General features: G+C 61.5%; 1 protein-coding gene across 1 annotated transcript; it reads left to right on the top strand.

Annotated features, from left to right (window-relative positions):
- Positions 1-805: 805 nt before the first annotated feature.
- Positions 806-20,176, top strand: ALS2CL (ALS2 C-terminal like). The gene is made up of 26 exons (XM_056129517.1): positions 806-865; positions 4,111-4,230; positions 5,059-5,257; positions 5,507-5,572; positions 5,854-6,022; positions 6,444-6,575; positions 7,517-7,636; positions 8,083-8,141; positions 8,249-8,315; positions 8,704-8,900; positions 9,648-9,713; positions 9,834-9,932; positions 10,013-10,174; positions 10,717-10,828; positions 11,873-11,950; positions 12,555-12,685; positions 14,126-14,299; positions 14,500-14,596; positions 14,733-14,890; positions 15,684-15,749; positions 16,736-16,909; positions 17,718-17,760; positions 18,449-18,510; positions 18,590-18,739; positions 19,417-19,513; positions 19,700-20,176. Exons 2-26 carry the CDS (start codon positions 4,128-4,130, stop codon positions 19,778-19,780), a joined length of 2,862 nt encoding a protein of 953 aa, XP_055985492.1. The 5' UTR covers positions 806-865; positions 4,111-4,127; the 3' UTR covers positions 19,781-20,176.
- Positions 20,177-21,706: the final 1,530 nt, after the last annotated feature.

Raw genomic sequence — 21,706 nt, 5'->3', positions numbered from 1 at the left:
GCCTAGGCGGCTGTCACCTTTTCCAAGGTCACATGCCATGCGCTGGCACAGACAACCGCCAGGCTTCATGCTCCACCGGTCTCTGTGAGACTCGGGAGTGGGGGCAGGGGACTGAATACCTCCCCAAGGTCACACCTTGGGGAGTGGCCGCTGGCTGCGGGCACCGGGCAGCCTCGGTTGAACCCAGCCCCCACTCGGCTGGTGCTGGCCTCTGAGACTTGGTGTGGGTCGAGAAGGTCATAGGGCCGCAGCCCCGGCCTGCACGGCTTCAAAATCTCCTGTGTCGTGTGTGTGTGTGTGTGTGTGTGTGTGTGAGTGTGTGTGTGTGTGTGTGTGTGTGTGTGGTGTATGATTGTGGGTGGCTGCGTGCCTGCGTGTGTGCATGAGCGTGCATCTGTTTGCAATGCCCTGCGTGAGTGTGTGAGGGCACGACTGAGGGAGTGGGGCCTCAGTCTTCCCCCTGCCTCCTTCCCTTGATCCCAGGACCCTGAAGACGCCAGAGCCAAACTTCAGGAAAGCCGCCCAGGCTCTACCGCGAACTGACGCAGCGTCCCGCCGCCTCACAAGCTCCGCGTCCAAGCGGGGCTGTGGGCAGGGCTTGGGGGCGGGGCCTAGGTCTGGATGGGGCGGGGCCTAGGTCTAGAGGCGGGGATTCGGGGCTGGATGGGGCGGGGCCTGGGACTGGAGGCGGGCCGTTGGCGCCCGGGGGGCGTGTCAGCGGGCTATAGGGGCGGGTCATAGGAATCTAGGGGCGGGGCTGGGCGGCCGGGGGGCGGGGCTGAGGGAGCGGGCGCTGGGCCCCGCGCTTGCCCGCCAGGGAACTGCTGCGGTCGCACAGCGCGCGCGGGCCACCCGCTGGGCGCAGGTAAGGCTGCGTGAACGCCGCGCGTCTGGGCGGGCCCGTCGCTCCCGGTGGGACTTTCATCTCCGCACCCCTCACGCTGCTGTCTGTGCCTCCACGACTCCGAGTCCCCCGAGTTACGAGTCTGAAGGGGCCCTCTGTCCCATCGGGATTCGGCTTCAGGCTTCCTGCTCCCGGGTTAGCTCGTTCGGGTTTAGGGGCAGCGCAGAGACAGTCTGGAGGCCACTGTCAGGCGCTGGGTGCCAGCCTGGAGGCTGTCAGGAGGCGGTGACGCTGGTGTCTGCGAAGGAGACCCGCGGCACCCCAGGTTTGGGAAACTCCAGTGACGGGTGCGCCCGGGCAGAGGAAGGGAAGCTGTGGAATGTGCAACCAGAGACTGGAAGTGGGAGGCAGGGGGCTGGTGTTTCTAGGGGAGCCATGGAGGGACAGAGGAAGGGTGCAGGGGGGAGAGGCCAGGTGTAGACTGGAGGCTTCAGCTGTGACAGTGCAGTGTCCCCTTTCTGGGCAGCTCCTGGCCCCTCTGCCTGCATCTGGGCATGCTGGTGCATCTGGACGCTTGAAGCAACCTGGGACAAGCTCCCCTGCAAACAGAACTTCCGTGCCATCCAGACCAGGAAATTCCAGAGTGGGTGCCATAACAGGGTGCGGCCCCCAGGCCTGAGGGGCCCTGGAGAAGGCTGGGGAGGCCTTGGTGACCCTGCCCAGAAGGGCCCAGCGTGGACAGGGGCCAGGAATGCAGAGGGGGAAGCAGGTCTGACTGCTCCGTAGATCGCCACGGGGACAGAGTGTTGACTCACCTGGGCACGCCGAGACTGGCCAGTGGTGTCCTCGCCCTGCCCCCTGGTGAGCGTCAAGGCTGCCTGGAAAGGAGGCAGGCTGGGCTGGGCCAGGAGCTTGCTGTGTGCCCTCAGGTAAGTCACTCAGCCTCCCTGAATCACCTAGCCCAGGTGAGCCCAGTGGAGTGGGCCCTGAGCTGTGGGCCCTGCTATGTGGATGTCTACGTGCTCTGGGCCCTCCTGCTCCTCCTGGCCTCAGTTTCCCCATACGTGCATCCTATGTAGACTCTTACTGAGGGACTTTGAACCAGGTGGAGGAGAGGTAAAGAGACTGTGCCTGTGAGCAGAGCTCTGTGGTTTGAGAGCGGATTCATACGTGACCCTCCCCACCACCAAGTTCACGCTCAGCACCTCCTCCCCCCGCCCCCTATATACACATACGCACGGTCTCACCTCTGTCACACTCCCGCCCCTCGGCCTCACCTCTGTCCCACACTCTTGCCCCTCGCAGCCACTGTGACTGTGTGCTAGAGTTACAGATCACTTTGGGGCCCCAGGCTAGGGAGTCCTGCCTCGAGTCAGGCAGAGGACCAGGGCCCCCTGCCTGGAATAGCTCCCCTCCACCAGTTCCTGCTTTTTCGAGGAAACTGATTTCAAAGGTTCTGTCCCCCTTCGTGGACTTGGTCCCCACTTCTTAGGGGAGGTGACAAGGCTCAGAGAGGAGGAGGGTGATGGGTATGCCAGGGTTGGACAGCTGAGCCGGAGGCCAGACAGAGTCCTGTGGGATTGCCTGGGGAATGGACAGTGTGTCCAGGTGAGACACGCACGGGGGAGAGGGGCTTGAGGTGGAGCTTGTTGGGGGGAGCATTGGCTGCAGGTGGGCTACCTGGTCCCCAGGTGAATGTGGGGGTTGCCAAAGGTTCCCCAGAGTCGGGTGTTTACTTCTGCAAGTTCCCCCTGGCTCTCCTGTCTGGGTCCTCATCACACCTCCCATCTGGACCCCACCCTCCTCCCTCTAAGGTCCTTCCTTTCAGCCTAGACCCCCTGCTGATTGCCAGCTACTGGGGGAGAGTCACCCTGAAAAGGTCTTTACAGTGCAGCGCTCTCTGAGCTCTGGGTACCATGGGGTGGGCCCAGCTCACACTGGCCGCCTGCACCCCGACCCCTTCACTGAACTGGACCAGCCTGTCCCCTCAGCCCAAGAGCAGGGCCTGGGGTGGGTGGCAGGGCCCAGCGGGCGAGAAGGCCGCTGTCCCTAGCCGCTTCCCCTTCCTGCCCCTCCCTCCGCAGGCCTCTCCCTCCTGGAGTCTCAGCAGCAGGAAAGGTGGGGCTGGAATGCCTGGGCCGGCCTTTGGCTAGAGAGCACTCAGGCTCTGGCCCGTTGTGCCTCTCTCTGAGCCCGGCCCTTCCCCGGGAGGCAGGGACTCTGCCTGGGGTCCCGGATGCCTTGTGGCTGCCTCAAGGTGGGATGGAAGGCTGGGCCCCTTCCTCTTTGGCCCCTTAGGCCTACCTGGGTTCTTCGCCAATCCTTGGCTGTTTTGGTTTTGTCTTCAGTCCAGCCGAGAGGTGACAGTTCAGGAGAGGCAGAGTTCACGGCTCATGGACTAAGAAACCTTCTAACTCTCAGGCCTGAGGCATCTGGACACCTGCATGGGGATGGTGCTCAGGGGCCGTGTCAGACTAGAGGCTCCAATTGCCCTGACTGTGGAGGTTGGGTTTGAGCCCAGGCCCCCAGCTTCCGTGCTCGGTGGTCAGGAGGCCACACTGCCTGCCTGGCTCGCCCTGGGAGGGTTACTCCAGCAGGAAGCCCACGGCTCTGGCCTATCGGCCCCTGATGGCGTCCATGTGCTGAATGGGGCCTGCATGCGGGGTCACAGAGGCTGTGCCATGCTGACCACCCATTCCCCTCTCCCACTTTTTTCACCCAGGCCTTCTCCCTAGCTCTGAGTTCAAGTCCCCCCATTCTTCTGTGATTTCTCCGCTCTGCACTCAGGCACTTGTGGTGGATATTCATGGAACCTGGGCCCTCAGGCCCGTGAGCCACTGCTCTAAGCCTTGTCCACTTGCCCACTTCTTTCCTTCCTGTGCCTCCTTCCTGGCTCCAGACCTTTCCTTGCTTACAGCCTCTAGGGCCATAGGGTGTCCTGAGCTTGTTTCCAGGGTCACGAAGCAGAGGGCCTGGTCAGAGCGCCACTGGACACTACTCTGAACCCTTGGGCACTGTGGTGGGTGTTGGGAGCAGGAGGAGGTGTGGACCAGGGCTGGGCTGAGCACCTGCTTTCTGAATGGACAGTGGTCCTGAGCCTCCTTTAGGCTCCTTTTCACCAGGCGGGCAGTGGCGGCAGGGCTCTGAGGCCTGCCCGGAATCTCCCTGGCGAAGTAACCTGGGATCACTGTGCGATTTCCATGCCGAGGTGGCCCTTATTTCTGGGCCTGAGGGGGGCACTGACCTGTGTCCTCTCGCCTCTGCAGGCCCCGAGCCTTACGCCATGTGCAGCCCCCAGGAGACGGCCCTTTTGCGGCTGGAGGAAGTCTTCTCAGCCACCCTCTCCCGCATCAACAACCTCGTCCTCCAGCCCCTGCTCACGGCTGGTGAGTGTGGGCTCTGCAGAGCGGAGGGGAGGGGCCCAGGCAGGCCCTGAGGACAGGTCAGCTCCATCAGACCATCTGATCTGTGGCTCTCTCAGCTCCCAGCCTCAAGGAGGGCCGGAGACATGGGGTAGCAGCTGCTTCTGATGCTCCCGCTGCTCCCATCAAGGGCATCCCCAGGGGCCAAGCCCCGGGTCCTGTTCTAGCACACATGCAGTGCCTCCCTCCCAGGGCACAGGCCTCAGGGTGCTCTGCTCAAGTTTGAATCTTGAGAGCTAGTGAGGCGGCCCTGTGTCTTGGGAAGGTGCCGGGTGACACCCCTGTCAGTGCTCAGGGCTCACTCCTGGCTCCATGCTCAGGTTTCACTCTGGGAGGGACTTGGGCGGCCACATAGGGTGCCAGGGATTGAACCTGGGTCTGCCGCGGGCAAGGCAAGTGTCCTCCCCACCCTCCTAATTGCTTCCTTTCAATATGGATTTCACCTGTGACTCAAGGGACCGTGGGCAGGTCCCTTCTCAGTAATCTGTCATGCCTGTGTGAATGACAAGGGACTCTGGGACCCCAGGGACTCCACCTTCCAGTCTCATGGATGCCCAGAAATGGGGAGATGTAGTGTACCTGGCCCTGCTTAGGACGGGCTAAGGACCCTCATGTACGGTACCCTAGCCACTCCAGCCCGTCCTGTCTAAGCTCCCGTCCAGACCCACACACTGCAGGGATGCAGAGGCTGTCTGCGGCTCCAGGGCTGAAGGGTCTCACAGGCCCCCGGGGAGCGAGAGTAGCCCGACTGGCCCTCGCTCAACCTCACTGAGTGCTTGCTCGGCTGCCCAGCCCCAGAGCCCTCGGACCCAGCGGGCAGAGAATGTCTGCAGCTGCTGCAACAGCTGTACCAGAGCGCACAGCAGCTCTGGGAGGTGACGGAGGAGAGCCTGCATGCACTGCGGGAGCGGCTACAATGCCCAGCCACCAACGCCCTCGAGTCCCTGCCCCTGCTGCGCAGAGCTGACCGCATCCTGCAGGTCCACGTGGAGTAAGACTGCGGGGCAGGGGATTCTGGGGCTCTGTGGGCACTGGGGGGCCCAGCCAACAGAGGGTGGGATTCTGTCCCAGAGTGGCCTCTGTGGGCTGGGCCATGGAGGACAGGGAAAGGCCCAGACACCCAGACCTGAGTCCTGGCAAGGGAAAGTGGCCCAGTGGGAGCCCACCACACAGGGAGCAGAAGCGGAGGGGCTGGGATCTTGGCCGGGGCTGGCCTGAGGGTGTCTGGTGCCCACTGCAGGTACATCAATGCCTACACAAACTGCGTGGTAGCCCAGGCCTTCCAGAAGACAGCCAAGAGGAGGAGGTGAGCACGGGCCGCTGTGGGGCCTCGCTGTGGGGTCTCGAGAGACGGCGGGTGCCAGTGTCCCCCTCTAGACCACGCCCCACGGATCCAGCTCGGGAAAGAGGCAGAGCAGAAGCCCCACAACCACATATGGGAGGTGGGGGGTAGATACTCCTGCTGGGGAAGGGGCTGCAACCACACCCATCCAGCCCCCAATGAGCTGCTGTACTGAGCCTCCCTGTGCCGGCCAGACCTGGGCTTCGGGGAGTCGGGGAGTGAGGGGTCTCTGCTCCTCCCCACAGCCAGCTCTGGCGGGGCCAGCGGAAGATGCTGCGGCAGCTGGCGTGTGGGAGCGGCAGCTCGGAGGGTCCTGTGGGCTCGGCCCTGCTGCAGGCCCTGCGCCAGCCTCTCAGCCACCACGTGCAACAGTACGTCCTGCTTCTGCTCAGCCTTGGGGACACCATCGAGGAGGTAGGCAGCCGTGCAGGGGGCCCCTGGGGGCCGGGCTGGGGGGAGGAGGGGCGCTTCAGTCAGTGTGTTGGTCCAGTGGGGCTGGTCCAACCATTTCAGGGAGAGGAAGCAGGGTCCCAGAGGTGGGAAGAGCAGAGTGAGTGGGGTCCTAGATACAGGCAGGCCTCCAGCTTTCTTGGAGGAGAACCCAGTTTTGAAAAGATCAGTCCCTGCCTTGGGGGGTAGGAGGAGCCCCGGGCAGAGCAGACACAGAGCAGTGTCCTGGGCGGTGGGTCTCAGACACACAGCTCTCCTGGTGGAGCCCCGGGGGTGGGAACACAGACCAGAGACCCAGCTGGGGAGCCCCTCCCGCAAGGAGAGCGGAGCAGAGGGGCTCAGCCCCCACCTCCTGACAAGTGGCCGTTCCTGGCCCTCCCCGCAGTGTAACCCGGCCCGTGAGTGGGTGGTACATGCGGCCACCGCCTTCGGGAACCTCCAGTCCTTCATGAGGCAGGCGCTGGACCAGGCTGTGGCCACACAGACCCTCTGGCCCACACTGAGCAGCCGGGCAAGGGTGAGTCATTCCACCAAGCAAAGGATGCTTGGAGGGCTTGCTTGGAATGGGAGTTGCGTGCTGAAAGTAGGCTATGGACCAAACCTGATGGCCACTTAATACCTGTATTGCAAACCACAACACCCAAAAGGGGAGAGAGAGTAAGAGGGAATGTGTCTGCCACAGAGGTGGGGGGAGGTGGTGGGAGGGATACTGGGAACGGTGGTGGAGAATGGGCAGTGGTGGAGGAATGGGTACTCGACCATTGTATGACTGAAACATAAGTATGAAGTCTGTAATTGTATCTCACAATGTTTCGTTAAATTTTTTTTTTAAAAAAAATGACAAGTAGGCTTTGAACAGGGAAAATAAAGGGCAAGTCAGTGACCTGAGGGGCAGTGGGAAGGCGTTTCTGTGGGGCTGTGGGGTGCTTGGAACTGCTTGCCTTACAGATGCTCCCTGCCTCGGTTTCCCCACCCAGAAGGGGTAGAGGGTGTGACCTGGGCCAGGTGGCTGGAGGTCCATCAGGCCATCCTCCTTCCTTTGCTGAGCACTTCTGGGGCTGGCCATGAGCAGTCAGCAGGGATGTCACCTGGAGTCATGCCCTCCCCCCTGCCCCAAGCCCTTTGGCAGGTGCTGCCCCCAGGAGGGATGTCGTTAGTGCCCCGAGAGAATGCCAGCTCAGGCCCAAGGGCATAATTAGAATAGGTGACAGGGATAAGAGTTGACAGAGAGGCAAGGGTGGCAGTGCCCTGGTAAGAGCCAGAAGCCTGTTCCTGACTCTGGTGGGGTGGGAGGAGGAGGGACACTTTGGGAGGGCTGTCCTGTGGGAGTGGCTGGCAGTGGCCCTCTGGACCCAGCACTGACCAGAGTAGGCTCCAGGAGGGGTGAAGGGGACAGAGCTAGGGGCAGCAGGCCGGAAGGGCCAGGACAGGCGTGCTGAGCTCCACCCTCGCCCCCAGGAAGCCCTGTACAGTCCCACTCGCCGACTCCTGCAGGACAGCCATGAAGTGCCGGTGGCTGTCAGCCCGCTGCGGGTGGACCGTGTGCTGCTCTTCCACGATGCCCTCGTCCTCCTGCAGGTCTGTGAGCGGCTAACATAGGTCCTGGCACTGTGGCAGGGGGTGGCGAGGGGCTGGAATCTGGTAGAAGGAGGGGAAAGACATAAGCAGCTGGAAAGTGGTTCCACAGACCCTTCGAGAAGGAGGGATGTCCCGTGTGTTGGTCCAATGGGGCTGGTTCAGGCATCCCAGGCTGAGGGAGGATCAGGGCCCAGATGTAGGCAGAGGGGAGCCGGGGGGCCAAGCTGGAAGGCAGGAGGGTGAGGACAGTGTGGTTTGGGGGCTTTGTTGGTGGGGGGGAGGGTTCAGGAGGAGCTGCAAAGCATTTATCTGCAGGGCTGATGGGGCCACTGGCAATTGCCAGAAGACCCCTCTGGTGGCTCTGATGGGCCGGGTATGGGGAGAGGGGCCCCTCGTGGCTCTCAGCCAGGACTGTCTCCGGATGACGCCTGCGTCCCTTCCTCCAGGGCCACCATGTCCACTCCTTTGACCTGAAGCTGGTGTGGGTGGATCCTGGGCCGGACCGGTGAGCAACCCCCTGCTCTGACCTCCGACTCCCAGTCCAGTCTCCAGCACGCTCTCCCTGCCCCCCACCTGCCGAGGTGGGGCCTTCCCTCATGTCTGTCTGTCTAGGCACACGCTCCACCTCCTCACGCCCGAGGAAGAGTTCTTCTTCCAGGCCAAGGACCCACAGGGCCAGGTGCGGACCGTGAAATGGGGTCAGGGGAGCTCAGGGAGGCCATGGGAGCCGGGTGGGAGCTGCAAGGCTTCCATCCTGGAGGGTGCTGGGGACCAGGGTCTGGGTTGGTTGGAGAGAACCAGGATTGGCCTTGGGGTCAGGCCTCAGCCTACCACAAGTACTGCAGTAGGGAAGCCAGTATTGGGGACCCGGCGATCCCGTGTGGCCCCTTGGAAATGGCAGACTAGGATCTTAGGCCTGGATGGAGGCCCTATGGAGTAGCGGGCTGTCCCCCCAAGGGACACAGGGGTTGGGGAGAGGAGGGGTGGTCCTCAAGGTTTCAAAACCACCCCAGAAAGTTTCTTAGAGGGGTTACTTCCAGTGCCAGCAACCTTTCTGTCCCCTTCAGGCAGCCTGGCAGTGGAAGGTGACCCAGGCTGTATGCCAGGCTCTATGTGGGCAGAAGGACTTCCTGGTGCGGGGGGCAGGTGTGGAGCCCCCCGAGGCACCTGTCTGTCGCTGTGTGCCCTATACCTTCCGTGCTGAGGGCCGACTCTGCCAGGCCACCTACGAGGGAGAATGGTGCCAGGGCAAACCCCACGGCAAGTGAGTGATGGCTGCATGGGGGTCATGGCAGGCACCGCTGGGAGAATGGGTGCTGTGGGTGGGGTGAGGTGGGCATCCCCAGTGGCTTTGATGGTGCTACCTGGTGGCTGGGCCAAAGCAGCTGCTTCCTGGGGGTCTCCGGAAGGAGGGAGGGGAGTATTTCTGCTGTGTAGGCAGCATTTCTGGCACCGTGGGAACGGCACAGACATTCTGTCTCCTTTCGTCCTCTCCCGAGTGCACAGGCAGTGAGTTGAAGCCCAGAGACCAGCACAGCTCTCCCGAGGCCCCAGGACAAGTGACAGGCAGAGGCTGGCCTCGATGGCTGTTCTTCACAACCCCTCAGCCTGTGCTTTGGGGGAAACCAAGGCCTGGGCAGTTCAGGAGCTGGCCAAGGTTCTGCCTCCAAGCACACTCATTCATTTCCAAACCACCCAGAATGGGCTTGGGGAGTCTGTGGGTGAGAGCATGCAACATGCCCAGGTCAGGAGCAGGGCAGCACTGGCTTGCAGGATATTGGCTTGAGCCTGAGCTTCCTGCAGGCCAGAGGGGAGAGGGACCTTGGATGTTTCTAGGGCTCTCCCCATGGCAGGCAGTGTGTGCCCCCTCAGGCTGCCAGGACACTTGTGCCAGGGGTGAGGCGCCTCCCTACACCACTCCGGTCTTACGGCTCAGAGGTGAGGAGCTGCATCAGGCGAGTCTGAGGTCTGAGTGTTGAGGGGTGAGTCCTGCGGGTCGACTATCTTTCAGGGGCACCCTAAAGTGGCCGGATGGGCGGAACCATGTGGGGGACTTCTGCCGGGGCCTGGAGCATGGGTAAGGCTGGGCAATTGCTGGCGTGTGTGTTGGGATTGGAGGAGGGTCCGTGGGGTTGGGAGGCGGTCGGGTCAGAGCAATGTCCTGGTACTGCCTCCCACCCTGCCCACCCACCCACAGCTTTGGCATCCGCCTGGTGCCCCAGGCCTCCGAGGACAAGTTTGACTGTTACAAGTGCCACTGGCGGGAGGGCAGCATGGACGGCTATGGCATCTGTGAGTAAGTGCACCCTGGCCTGCTTGGGGTCGGGCCGCCCAGGAATGAGCTCTGTGAGGCAGTGCCAGTCTCCGTGCCCCCAGGTACAGCACTGATGAGGTGTACAAGGGCTACTTCCGAGAGGGCCTGAGGCACGGCTTCGGGGTTCTGGAGAGCGCCCCCCAGTCCCCTGAGCCCCACAGGTACACAGGCCACTGGGAGAGAGGCCAGAGGAGCGGCTATGGCGTGGAGGAGGACGGGCACAGGTGAGTGCGGGTGGGCAGACAGAGCCTCCCACACCCACCAGTCTCTGCCCTGCTGCCTGGGGTGAAGCCCCTCACTTCCTGTCCTCGCAAATCTGGGGAATCTCAGTTGGAGGGACCCCGGCTCCTCAATGGAGGAGCTCTGTGATCCTCAGGGCCCTCACCTGCACTGAGAGAAGGGTCGGACCCACACCTGGACCCACATCAGGTCTCCCCAAAGGTCTCAGTGGCTGACTCCAGGGCCCCGCCTCTGGTCACGCCCACCCCATGTGGCCAGGGCCTCCTCTGCTCTTCTAGTCTCCAGCGCATCCCCACAGACCTACCATTCACCACCCACTCTCTGATCTGCATGCGTGTGCGTGGCACTCCCCTCCTCACCCTTCCCAGTGTGCACCCCCCACCCCCACCCTGTTCCTCCCAGGGGTCCGAGTCCAGCGGATCCAGGCCATGGCAATGCCCCTTCCGCCTCCTCCCATGCCAGCAGAGCACATGGGAGGCGTATGGGGGCGATTCTGACTCAACTGGCCACGCTCTCCCTCCCCCAGGGGCGAGCGCTATATTGGCATGTGGCAAGTTGACCAGCGCCACGGCCCCGGCGTCATGGTCACCCAGGCTGGCGTCTGCTACCAGGGCACCTTCCAGGCAGATAAGATGGTGGTGAGTGGGGAAACCCCATGTGTTCTGGATGACTCCCCCTCCCTGTACCACGACTGGCATTCTGGAGCCCCCATAAGCTCAGCAGAGGCAGGGTGGATGGGGCAGGAAGCTGGGGTCCCCGGCGCTGGAAGGAGCCAGAACCCGAGCAGGAATCTTGTTCTCTGACTCACCCTCTATGGTCTTGGCCAAGGCCTGCTCCTCCCAGCCTCAGTTTCCCTATCCGCAATCCAGGCAATTGGCTTATTGTAAAGAGTCAAAGTATGACATAGCAGCCTCAGGGATACACTTGGCCACCCAGCATGGTTCCTAGGAACTGCCCCAGGAGCCCCGTGGGTCCTGCATCACCCCCAGTGTAGGGGTGACAAGTGTAACTCCTAGACTCAGAGAACAGCCCGTGTCTCATGAGACTGACAGACAGAGCTGAGACTCACAGGCAAGTGCTCTGAGCATGGGCATGCCCTGGCGCCGAGGAGGGGCAGGCAGCTTAGAACTCGGTGGGGCTCAGACAGTATTCTGCTCAGTGGTGAGCTTCCTGGTAGCCGCACAACACGGGAGCCAGATTGGTTCCACTGCTCTGCCCTGCCAGGTCAGCACCTCCTGACCTCCGGAAGGGGAAGTGGGTTCCCAGGAAGCTTTCTGAGAGAAGCTGCTGAGAAAGAGAGGGCAGGGGCTGAAGCGATAGCACAGTGGGTAGGGCGTTTGCCTTGCATGCGGCAGACCCGGGTTCGACTCCCAGCATCCGATATGGTCCCCCGAGCACCGCTAGGAGTAATTCCTGAGTGAAGAGCCAGGAGGAACCCCTGTGCATTGCCAGGTGTGATCCAAAAAGCAAAAAAAAAAAAAAAAAAGAGAGAAGGCACACCTGGGCCAGTCACCCCACCCTGGATCAATGCCTCCACCCAATACCCAGAGTTACCCCTGGATCAGCGCTCCCCACAGTCCTGGGGACGCCCCTGGATCTGTGCCCCTACTTCCCCTTCCCCCAGCCCTGGTCTCCGGCCCTTCGTAACCCCCACCCGCCTGCTCTCCTGGCCTCCTTCCCAGGGCACAGGCGTCCTCCTCTCTGAAGATGACTCCCTGTACGAGGGCACCTTCACCAGGGACCTGAGCCTCACGGGGAAGGTGAGGGTACTGCTGCCTTCTAGGACCTCAGCTGCCACCTGTCACGGTGCCTGGGACTTGGGGGTGTGGCCATGTGTGAAGGGAAGGTGATCCTCTCCCGCTGCATGTGAGCCAGGAGCGTGCCTGGGGGCAGACTGAACTGTGGCAGTGTTCACCCCACCTTTCACCACCACCCCCTGACTCCCTCTCCTGTGTGCATATGCCCTGAGCTGTCCCCACAGAAGGCTGGACAGTCTGGGCAGGAGACTTCCCCTGTGGCAGTGACACTGGGCACGGGGCATCTTGGGGAGAGTCCGGGACCTGCCTGCCCTAGGCCACTGCCAACCTCTGGATGAGCCCCCATAATGGGTTCTCCCCCTGCCTCTTGTGGGTCACCTCCCTCTCTGCCCATCTCCTCCCTCCAGGATGAGACCCTGGGCCGCAGGAATATGGCTGTTGGTGGGGGTCCTACAGGGATAGAGCATTAGGAGCCCCTTCAGGTGGGGTTGATGGGGGGTACAGGGCACTGATCAGTGGCTGGCTCTGGGAGCTGGAGCCACGAGCAGCTGGGAGGACAGCTGGACAGAGATAGTGGCCAGACTCACTGCCCCGTTTCGCCCTCCAGGGCAAGGTGACTTTCCCCAATGGCTTCACCCTGGAGGGCTCCTTCGACAGTGGGTCAGGGAGAGGACTGCATACTCAGGGAGTGCTGGACATGGCCGCCCTCCCGCCCGACCCCAGCGGCATCAGCAAGAGGTAAGGCCGTGAGCTCCCAAGGCTACCCCCGTCTCCACTTCAGGCCTCATCAGATGGCCTTCTCAGTACCTGCTCTGAGCTCTTGGGAGAACGGAGAGAACCCAGGACACCTGACCCACAGGGCAGAGATGGTCAGACTAGGGCAGCAGCTCACCTGCCTCGGAGTAGAGAAAAGCTTGGAGGCCTTGATTAGACCCCGCATTTTTCTAGGACATGTAGAAAACCATTTAGAACCCCAGGAAAATAAATAAGAATGAAGTAAAAAATAAAAAGCTTGGCATGGGTTTAAAAGAAAGAGGAGCTGGAGCGATAGCACAGTGGGTAGGGCGTTTGCCTTGCATGTGGCCGACTCAGGTTCGATTCCCAGTGTCCCATATGGTTCCCCGAGCACCGCCAGGAGGAATTCCTGAGTGCGTGAGCCAGGAATAACCCCTGTGCATCACCATGTGTGACCCAGGAAGAAAAATTTAAAAAAAAAAGAGAGGTGATAGGCTAGAGAGAGCACAGTGGGTAGATCATTGGCCATGCACGTGGCTAACTGGGTTCGATCCCAGGCCATCTGGTTCCCAAGGACTACCTAGAGTGATCCCCGAGTGCAAGGCCAGGAACAAGTCCTGAGCACCACCAGGTGAGATCCAAAAGCCAAAAAGGAAAAAAAAAGAAAGAAGGAAAGAAATTGAGTTGTCTCTGGGCCCTGCCGTGGTGACAGCTGAGCTTTCGCTTGGCTCTGAGCTCCCCAGCAGCCCCAGTGGGGAAGGAAGCACTCCACGTGTGAGGTGTGGGAGGATAGAATTCTACCCTCTGGGGACAAAGCTCTTCTTCGGAAGACCAGTGCAGGTGGTGATTTGCCAAGCCTGTGGGGGAAGACCTCATTTTGCACTGATGAGGGAGTGAGGTGGCAGGTGACTGTAATGGTCCTCAGCAGCATTTCAGATGTGGGAAGGCGGCAGTATTCACTGCCTGACCCATCATCCCTGGGTCAACAGCAGAAGTTGGATGCAGATGGCAAAGCCCAAGAGCACAAGGGCTGGCCTGAGTGGGGTGACGGGCAGACAGGCCGAGTGTGAGGAGGAGGCAGGGCTGTTAGACTGCAGGCCTTACCTGCACTGGCCATGGCAGGTCCCTGCTCTGCAGGAAGTGCAGTGGAAGAGGGGCAAGAGAGGCCTGTGGCAACAGAACCATGGGTCGTGGTTACTTTGCTCTCCATGTCCTATTTCCTTTGCAGGCCTCTTTGTGCATCTGTCTCTCTCTTCCCCTAAGGAGTAGCTTCTCTGCCTCCCTCTCTGCCTCTCTTTGCTTAACACCTCTTTGTCCCTTGATCTACCATTCCTGGGCCCTGGCTCTGGGCCTTGCTGGGTGTGTGTCCCGGTTACCCACTCCTCGCCTCTAATACCGCTACCCCTCCTATATCCATGCTGCTTCCCAACCTCTCCCTCGCAGGCAGCTGGGCCTGGGCGCCTTCCCTGTGGAGAGCCGCTGGCAGGGCGTCTATGGCCCCTTCCGGGACTTTGTGGGCGCCGGCTGCCCTGGGGAGCTGCAGGAGGCCCTGCTGGGCTTCCACATGCCCAGCTCGAGGGAGCTGCGCCAGTCTCAGGAGTATCTGAGCTGCGAGCGGTGAGTCTTGGTTGTCCATGCACACGAGTGTGTGTGTCTGTGTGTCTGTGTATGTATGTATGTATGTATGTGTATGCATGTATGTGTGCGTGTACACCCTTGTATGTGTGCATCCGGGGCTCAGAGTAGGCTTGGAGGAAATCTGGAAGAGACCATCTTGGACTGGGTGTGGGTAGAGACTGAGTGTGCTTTGTCCCTAGAACCTGCCCTGAGGACAGTGCAAGCAGGATGGAGGACTTCCTAGAGGAGCTGCTGCAACACCGGGAGCCTGAGGCCCTGCAGCAGTTGCTTAGGAAGGTGAGGCCCAGGGATAGCTGCCCCCTGCCTGCAGGGGACTCTGGGTTCCCTATGTGGGAAGACTGCTCTGAGCTCTGGGAGACACCTTGGGCGTCTTGCTGGACATGGTGTTGAACCCCTGGTTGTCTCCACATAGGCTCTGGGCAACTCGCTGCACCCCCTGGGGAAGCTGCTCCGGACCCTGATGCTGACCTTCCAGGCCACGTACGCAGGCATCGGGGCCAACAAGCATCTGCAGGGGCTGGCCCAGGAGGAGGTGAAGCAGCATGCCCGGGAGCTCTGGGCAGCCTACAGGTGAGCCGGGCTCGCTGGGACTCTGTTCTTGGGTGCCCGGGGTGGGAGGGCTCTGCTGCCTCTGCTCCGAGCGAAAGGCACCCAGAGGGCCGGTGGTGTGTGAGAGCAGAGCAGGTGACACTGATCCAGGGGCTGGGATGATCAGGGGTCGGCAGTCGCCTCAGGTACAGTTGACCAGCTGACCTCAGCTGACCCCTGAGGTCTAGGCTCCATGATTCTGGGGGTAGAGTCTCTGGGCCCTGGAGGTGGGGGTGTTGATGGTGGGGTACAGTTGGGGGGTGCTTTCTGCCTTTTCCCCCAGTAAGGTAGATTTCCAGGGCACCACTGAGTGATTTTTGTCCTGAAAAACAGGTGGTAGGTCCACTAAGTTGGAAGCTCTGGTTGGCGGGTGTGTGTGTCTGTGTGTCTGTGTGTGTGTCATGTGTGTGTGTGTCTGTGTGTCTGTGTGTGTCTGTGTGTGTCTGTCGGGGGAGATGATGGTAAGATCCAAAGGAAGCCAGAGTTCAAGTCCCAGCCAGGCCCTGGTCTGGCCCCTGGACCCCCATATCCAGTGCTGGCTGAGCTGTGACCTAAAGGCCCTCCACATGTCCCGTCCTGCACTTGTGGGGTGGAGAGTCCCAGGCTAACTTCTGTCCCCCCAGCTGACCCCTGAGCTCTAGGCTCCATGATTCTGGGAGTGGAGTCTCTGGGCCCTGGAGGTGGGGATGTTGATGGTGAGGACAGAGCTTCAGCTTCGAGTTATGGGTGGGGTGGGGTTGGTGGGCCCATGCCCACCTCTCTCCTTGGCTTGCAGGAGTCTGCTGCAAGTCGCCCTGAGGCGCAAGGGCCAGGTCCTGGAGGAAGAAGATGCAGAGACAAGGTGACTGTTCCTGGGCCCCCAGTGCCCACCCGGGTACAGGGCCCCCACCTGGAGCAGCCATCTCAGACCCCTGGAGGCCTCAAACCTTTGTTCCTATGGCCTTCCTTGGGGGAAATAAGTGCTTCTGGGGGTTCATGTGATTGACCAGACTTTGGTCATTGACTGGTTGAAGACCAGGATGACCTCTGACCTTTGTCTCTCAAGCAACCCAGGAGAGGGCATTGCCTCCCCTGTTAAAAGCATCTTTGCTTATTTTTTCCAGCGTCGGCCTCTTGGGAGCAGCTGCCCCCATACCCTCCTGCTCTCTGGACACTTGGGAAACAGGCCTCTGGGGATGGACCTGAGGTCGCACAGAGCAAGAGCTAAAGGGGCTTCCCCCAGGCCCCAAAGATCACAGAGGCCTTTTTTTGGGGGGGCGGGGGTCACACCCGGCTTTGCACAGGGGTTACTCCTGGCTCATGCACTTAGGATTTACTCCTGGTGGTGCTTGGGGGACCATGTGGGATGCTGGGAACTGAACCCAGGTCAGCTGTGAGCAATGCGAACACCCTACCCGCTGTGCTATTGCTCCAGCCCCTGCAGAGGCTTTTGTGTGGCTGTGGGAAAGGGGGCTGAACATTGGGGAGCACTTCCCCTGCAGTCCTGGGGAGCCCAGAAACGAGGCAGGATTCTCTGAGCAAGACAGTTGCTGAGCACGTTGCAGTGAGCCATGATGGCCCCTGTGCCCTGGTGTTTGCTTGCAATTAAATGGGGGGTGCGGATGCAGGCTGACTGGCCGCGTGGGCAAGTGCAGACCCACCGGCTACATGGGCAGAGTCAAAGGAGAGAACAAGGAGAGACCAGAGCCGTGGATGTGACAGAGAGAAGGGGCCTGGGAGGGTTACTAGCAGGTGGAGGCCGGGGGTCCTCTGTGTGGGGGGGGCTAAGGGGCTCTCTGGGCTCTGCGGGACAGGAGTGACCCCGCCTGTTCTGTGGCCCCCACGCAGGGACCAGCAAGTGCACAGATGCGTGCTGCCTCTCGTGCTGCCCAGCTTCTACTCGGAGCTCTTCACGCTCTACCTGCTCCTGCACGAGCGCGAGGACGGGCGCTACAGCCAGGGCATCGCCAGCCTCAGCCTCTTCCCCGACACCAAGCTGCTCGAGTTCCTGGACGTGCAGAAGTATGGCTGCCCCGCCCGCCGGGGTCAGAGTGTGCTGGCACCCCTCAGCCTGCCCTCCGTACAGAAAGCAGGGTGGTCCCGGGCCGGGGCTGCAACACTGCATCCTCTGAGCTGTGGCCCAGTGCCCCCTTTATCTCCCAGCACGGGTGCATCCTCCCTCCCCCCCCCCATCCAAATCCTTTTTCCACTTAAAAAATGACCAGTCACCAGCCTGGAGACGGGCTGGCCGACCACTTCCCCCTCGCTTCCCCACTCCACAGTTTCCATGTCACGAGATGTGGCGCCCTCAGATATCCCTGCTTGCCCACCCGCAATGGCTCCCCAAGCCTCAGGGGTGTGTGCTCCCTGCACCCTCTCCAGCCTGACCCCCCGGACTTGCTCATGCAGTGGCCCCTGTGTCCCATCCAGGTCCCTGTGATTGCAGACCGGAAGAAGGGCTGCTTTGGGGCTGGAGTGATAGCACAGCGGGTAGGGCGTTTGCCTTGCACGCGACCCGACCCTGGTTCGATCCCCAGCATCCCATATGGTCCCCTGAGCACGGCCAGGAGTAGTTCCTGGGTGCATGAACCAGGAGTAACCCCTGAGCATAGCCAGGTGTGACCCAAAAAGAAAAAAAAAAGAACTGCTTTCTGCTTGCGCCCCTTCTGGTATCTCCTTGGTGGGTCTTGGGCGGGTGCTCAGAATGCCCATGTGGCCAGTTCCTACGCTCCGCCCTCAGGGGGCAGGCCGTGGCCCCGGAATTGACCCTCTGATGGTAGGACCTGCTCTTCCCATGCCCCTACCTCCTGTCTCACTTCTTACATTTCAGGCACCTGTGGCCCCTCAAGGACCTCACTCTGACGACCAATCAGGTAAGAGTCTGGGCCCACCGGGGACCTGCCCCCCAGAATCAGACCTGAGCAGGGCACCCCAGGTGTCTCAGCTCTGACTGAGCACTCTCTGCCTCCTGATTGCTGGGGGGAACTGGTGTGGGCTGTGGTAGGGCGGGGGGGAGGGAGAAGCCACCTCCTCACACTGCTTCCAGGGACAGATAGTGACCAGCCTCACACATAGCGCCCACCCTTTTTCTGGCTGTATGATCACGGGCAAGATATTTGGTCTCTGTGCCTCAGTTTCCCCAGCTATAAGAGCCTCCCTGCTGTGGTTCCAGTGCTTCCAGTGGGGTGGGCGGGAGGAGGGAGCTGGCCGAGGAGTGGGTATTTTTTTACTGTGTCTGCAACAGTACCTAGAAAAGCAGTCGTTCTCAGGTAAAGCCTGGAGTGAGTCAGAAACTTGGAGAGGGGGCCGTTTACCCAGAGTTTGTTTCTCACAAGCCCTTGGGTCTGAGAGCCTCTGACATGGGCGCGCGGGGGCTGTGGGCGCCGTGGGCGCCGTGATTGCTTCTTGGGGCCCACTCCCCGCATCACTGTGGGTGCGTGGAGGCCCACGGCAGAGCTGCCAGTGATGGGGCAGTGGGGGTCAGGGGAGGGTCCATGGGAAGGAGGAGGCAGGGAGCGGAGGGCTGACACGTCCTCATCTGCTCTGCTCCCCTCCACGCAGAGACACTCCCTGGTGCGGGACAAGTGCTTCCTGTCAGCCACTGAGTGTCTGCAGAAGATCATGTGAGTACATGCCCGGGAGGGCGCCCGGCTGGGACTTGGAACCCCAGGGCCCTGCCTGAAATGGGCTGCCTTGCTGCAGGACCACTGTGGACCCCCGGGAGAAGCTGGAGGTGCTAGAGAGGACCTATGGGGAAATCGAGGCCACCGTGTCGCGGGTGCTGGGCCAGGAGCACAAACTGCCCATGGACGACCTGCTGCCTTTACTCATCTACGTGGTGTCGCGCGCCCGGTGAGCTGGGGGTGCTGCAGGGACCCCGCATACCCCGGCCTCCCTGAGCCCAGGGCTGGGGCCCCCTAGTGTACCCCAGTTTCCCTCAGCCTCGAGGCTGGGGGCCCCCCAGTGAACCCCAGCCTCCCTGAGCTCAGGGCTAGGGGTCTTTCAAGTGTACCCCAGCCTCCCTCATCCTTGGGGCCTAGGGTCCCCCCACTGTACCCCAGTCTCCCTTAGTCTCGGGGCTGGGGGTCCCCCAGTGTACCCCGACCTCCCTGAGCTCAGGGTTCGGGGTCCCCCCAATATACTCCAGGCTCCCTCAGCCTCAGGGCTGGGGGTGTTGCAGGGCCACCATGTACCCCAACGTTCGTGAGCTCAGAACTCAGGGTCCCCTCAGTGTACCATAACCTCCCTGAGCTCAGGGTTCGGGGTCCCCCCAGTGTACTTCAGCCTCCCTGAGCTCAGGGCTGGGGGTCGCCCCAGTGTACCACAACCTCCCTGAGTGCAGGGCTGGGATTCCTCCAATATATCCCAACCTCCCTCGGCCTCAGGGCTCAGGGCCACAGCTTTTCTGTGCACCAAGGCTGAAGTTGAGGCCCACAGAGGGGAGGGTGTCAGGAGCAGAGATGGGGACACGCCCCAGATGCCCCAAGGCCCGGCTGCTGGGCTGCCCCTTCTCATGGGCTCTTCTGCAGAATCCAGCATCTGGGAGCCGAGATCCATTTGATCCGTGACATGATGGACCCCATCCACACGGGGGGCCTGTACGACTTCCTGCTCACTGCCCTGGAGGTGAGGGGCTCGGCAGGGCAGGGGGTCCGGGTGCAGGGCAGACCGCTGCCTCCCACCCCAGGCACCCCTTATGGGGCGCGCTCCAGGGTCCTGCACTGGAAAAAGGGGTGAGGGAGGTGACAGTGGACCCCTGGGTGCCGGGTCCCTGTGGACCCCGCCGGCCTCAGCCCCGTGTCTCTCCCACAGTCCTGCTATGAGCACATCCAGAAGGAGGACATGCGGCTGCACCACCTGCCAGGTCGCTGGGGCTGCAAGGAGCTCTGGTAGCTCCGAGTTCCTGGACAAGCTGCAGGACCGAGGGGCCGCCGTGGAGTGTCCCAGGGCCCCGGCTGGCCTGGCCTCACAGCCGGTGGGGGAGTCCGAGGGCAACATGGACGCCTGGGCCTGCTCTTGCTGGAGCTGGGCAGGAGGCTTCTGGCAGCTCACGTCGCTGCTTCCCTGCCCTGAGTCCCGGGCGAGGGCTGTGGCCTCAGCTGCTGACTTCTTACCCTGGGTCGCCTCCCCTGTGACCTCTTCCTGAAGCATCTCCCAGCCCCTGGGGCTGGTGAAAAGTGCTGAGCCTTGTTCTTAAACTAATGGACCTCAAGTGGGCCCAGTGCGGCTATGTGTAACATGTTGGATGGGTTTGCCTCTATATAGACCTTCTTGGAAGAAACAAGTTGAATTCTGGCATTTTCTTGGCTTCTGACTATGTCTGTGGGGCTGTAACTGAAATCCTCAAGTCACACTGTTGGTGATGCTCTGTTTTGTGGGTGCCCCTACCTCTCCCAGGGTCTCTTGGGGACCTGCCTCCTTGCACCCCTCGGCCACAGGGTCTCAGAGCTGCAGGGCAGAAGCAGCTCCTGCCCATCCTGAGTGGCCGGGGTGGGGGTGGGGGGTGGAGGGGCGTTGCTGACCAAGCGCTCCCCTTGCTACACTTCAGGGCTGGGTTTGGAGGTTTGGAGGCCTTGAATAGCAGTCTCCAGACAGAAACGGGCTGTCACAGGGGTGGTGATGGAGCAATGGGGAGAAGCTGGGCAGGGAAGCTCACCCCAAACATTCCCCAAGGGGCTGGTAAATGGCACACAGTCACATTTGCGGGGCAGGCAGGAAGAACAGGGCCGGGCCTGTCCCTTGCCCACTTTACCCCTCTGGCTCAGCGTCCTGGAGGGGATAGGCAGAGGGGGGGAATTTAGGGGGAATGAAGAACTTTTTTTTTGTCCGGGGGGTGGCCCCCAGCTGATCTCAGGGCATCTGGGAGCTAGTTGGTACTGGAGACACTCAACCAGTTGGGCTGACTGGGTGATTGCTTGCTGCTCAGAGACCCCCCAGGCCACACATAGCAGTGCTTGGGAGGTCATGGGTGCCGGGAATCGAACAGGGGCCTCATGTAAGCATGGCACGCAGCCCCAACCGGTTGAGCTCTTCCCCTGCCCCTGAATGACTTCATCTAAAGGGTGGTTCTTAGGAAGGTCCAGCCTGGGTTGGCTGCTGCTCCCCGCACTGAGGGCTTGAGGCAGGTGACCTGCCAGGTCCAGGAAGGGCCTCCTGCCCTACCGGACATGGGTGACAACAGATGAGTGTGACTGTTCTAAGCGGCCAGGGGGAGGCATGGGGAGTGGGGGACTCAGGCAGGGCCCAGGCCTGGAAGACAAGCCAGGCACCACCTCCTTGTCCTGGACAGTGCGCAGATGTGGTGGCCTGGGCTCTGGGTGTGCTTCTACATCGAATGCTTGACTGCTGCCTGTGGAGGTCACGGCGTGCCCTCATCACCATACATCACTCACGGCCAGTAGTGACCCTCGAGCCCCAAGAGGTGTGGCCCCCAACCCCCCCCCCAAAAAAAAATCTCCGGAGCAGACAGGAAGTTGAAGCCCAAGTCTGAGGAGAAGGGTGAAAAAAGGACCTTCACCACCCATTTACGAGTTGCAGGCGAACCTCCAGCATACCAGAGGCTCTTCCCACACCTGGCCGGGGTCAGCACTGGTCCCACAATGGGTGCAGAAATGCCACATTCTGGCCAGAGTCCAGCTTAGGACATCTCCCTTTTGGCGCTGCGGCTTCCGGGGCACAGCCGCAACCACAGCCACAATCTCATGGCTGGCTTTGTTCCACCACATGCCGCTCAGTCTCTGGTCCTTGGTTCCTGGATAGCAGTGCCTTCAGGCCTCGTGGGTTCCGTGTTGTGGAGCAGTGAAACAGTCTCCCAGTTAT

The sequence above is a fragment of the Sorex fumeus genome, unplaced genomic scaffold (genome assembly GCF_029834395.1).
Source record: "Sorex fumeus unplaced genomic scaffold, SorFum_2.1 ptg000072l, whole genome shotgun sequence".
NCBI lineage: Eukaryota > Metazoa > Chordata > Mammalia > Eulipotyphla > Soricidae > Sorex > Sorex fumeus.
This window is presented reverse-complemented; position numbering and strand designations above follow the sequence as displayed.

Excerpts from the sequence above, each read along its gene's own strand:
- ALS2CL (XM_056129517.1), top strand. The coding sequence starts at position 4,128 with ATGTGCAGCCCCCAGGAGACGGCCCTTTTGCGGCTGGAGGAAGTCTTC. Across the intron at positions 9,714-9,833 it reads TGCCGGGGCCTGGAGCATGG|CTTTGGCATCCGCCTGGTGC; the intron begins GTAAGGCTGGGC and ends ACCCACCCACAG. Across the intron at positions 18,740-19,416 it reads TACGTGGTGTCGCGCGCCCG|AATCCAGCATCTGGGAGCCG; the intron begins GTGAGCTGGGGG and ends GCTCTTCTGCAG.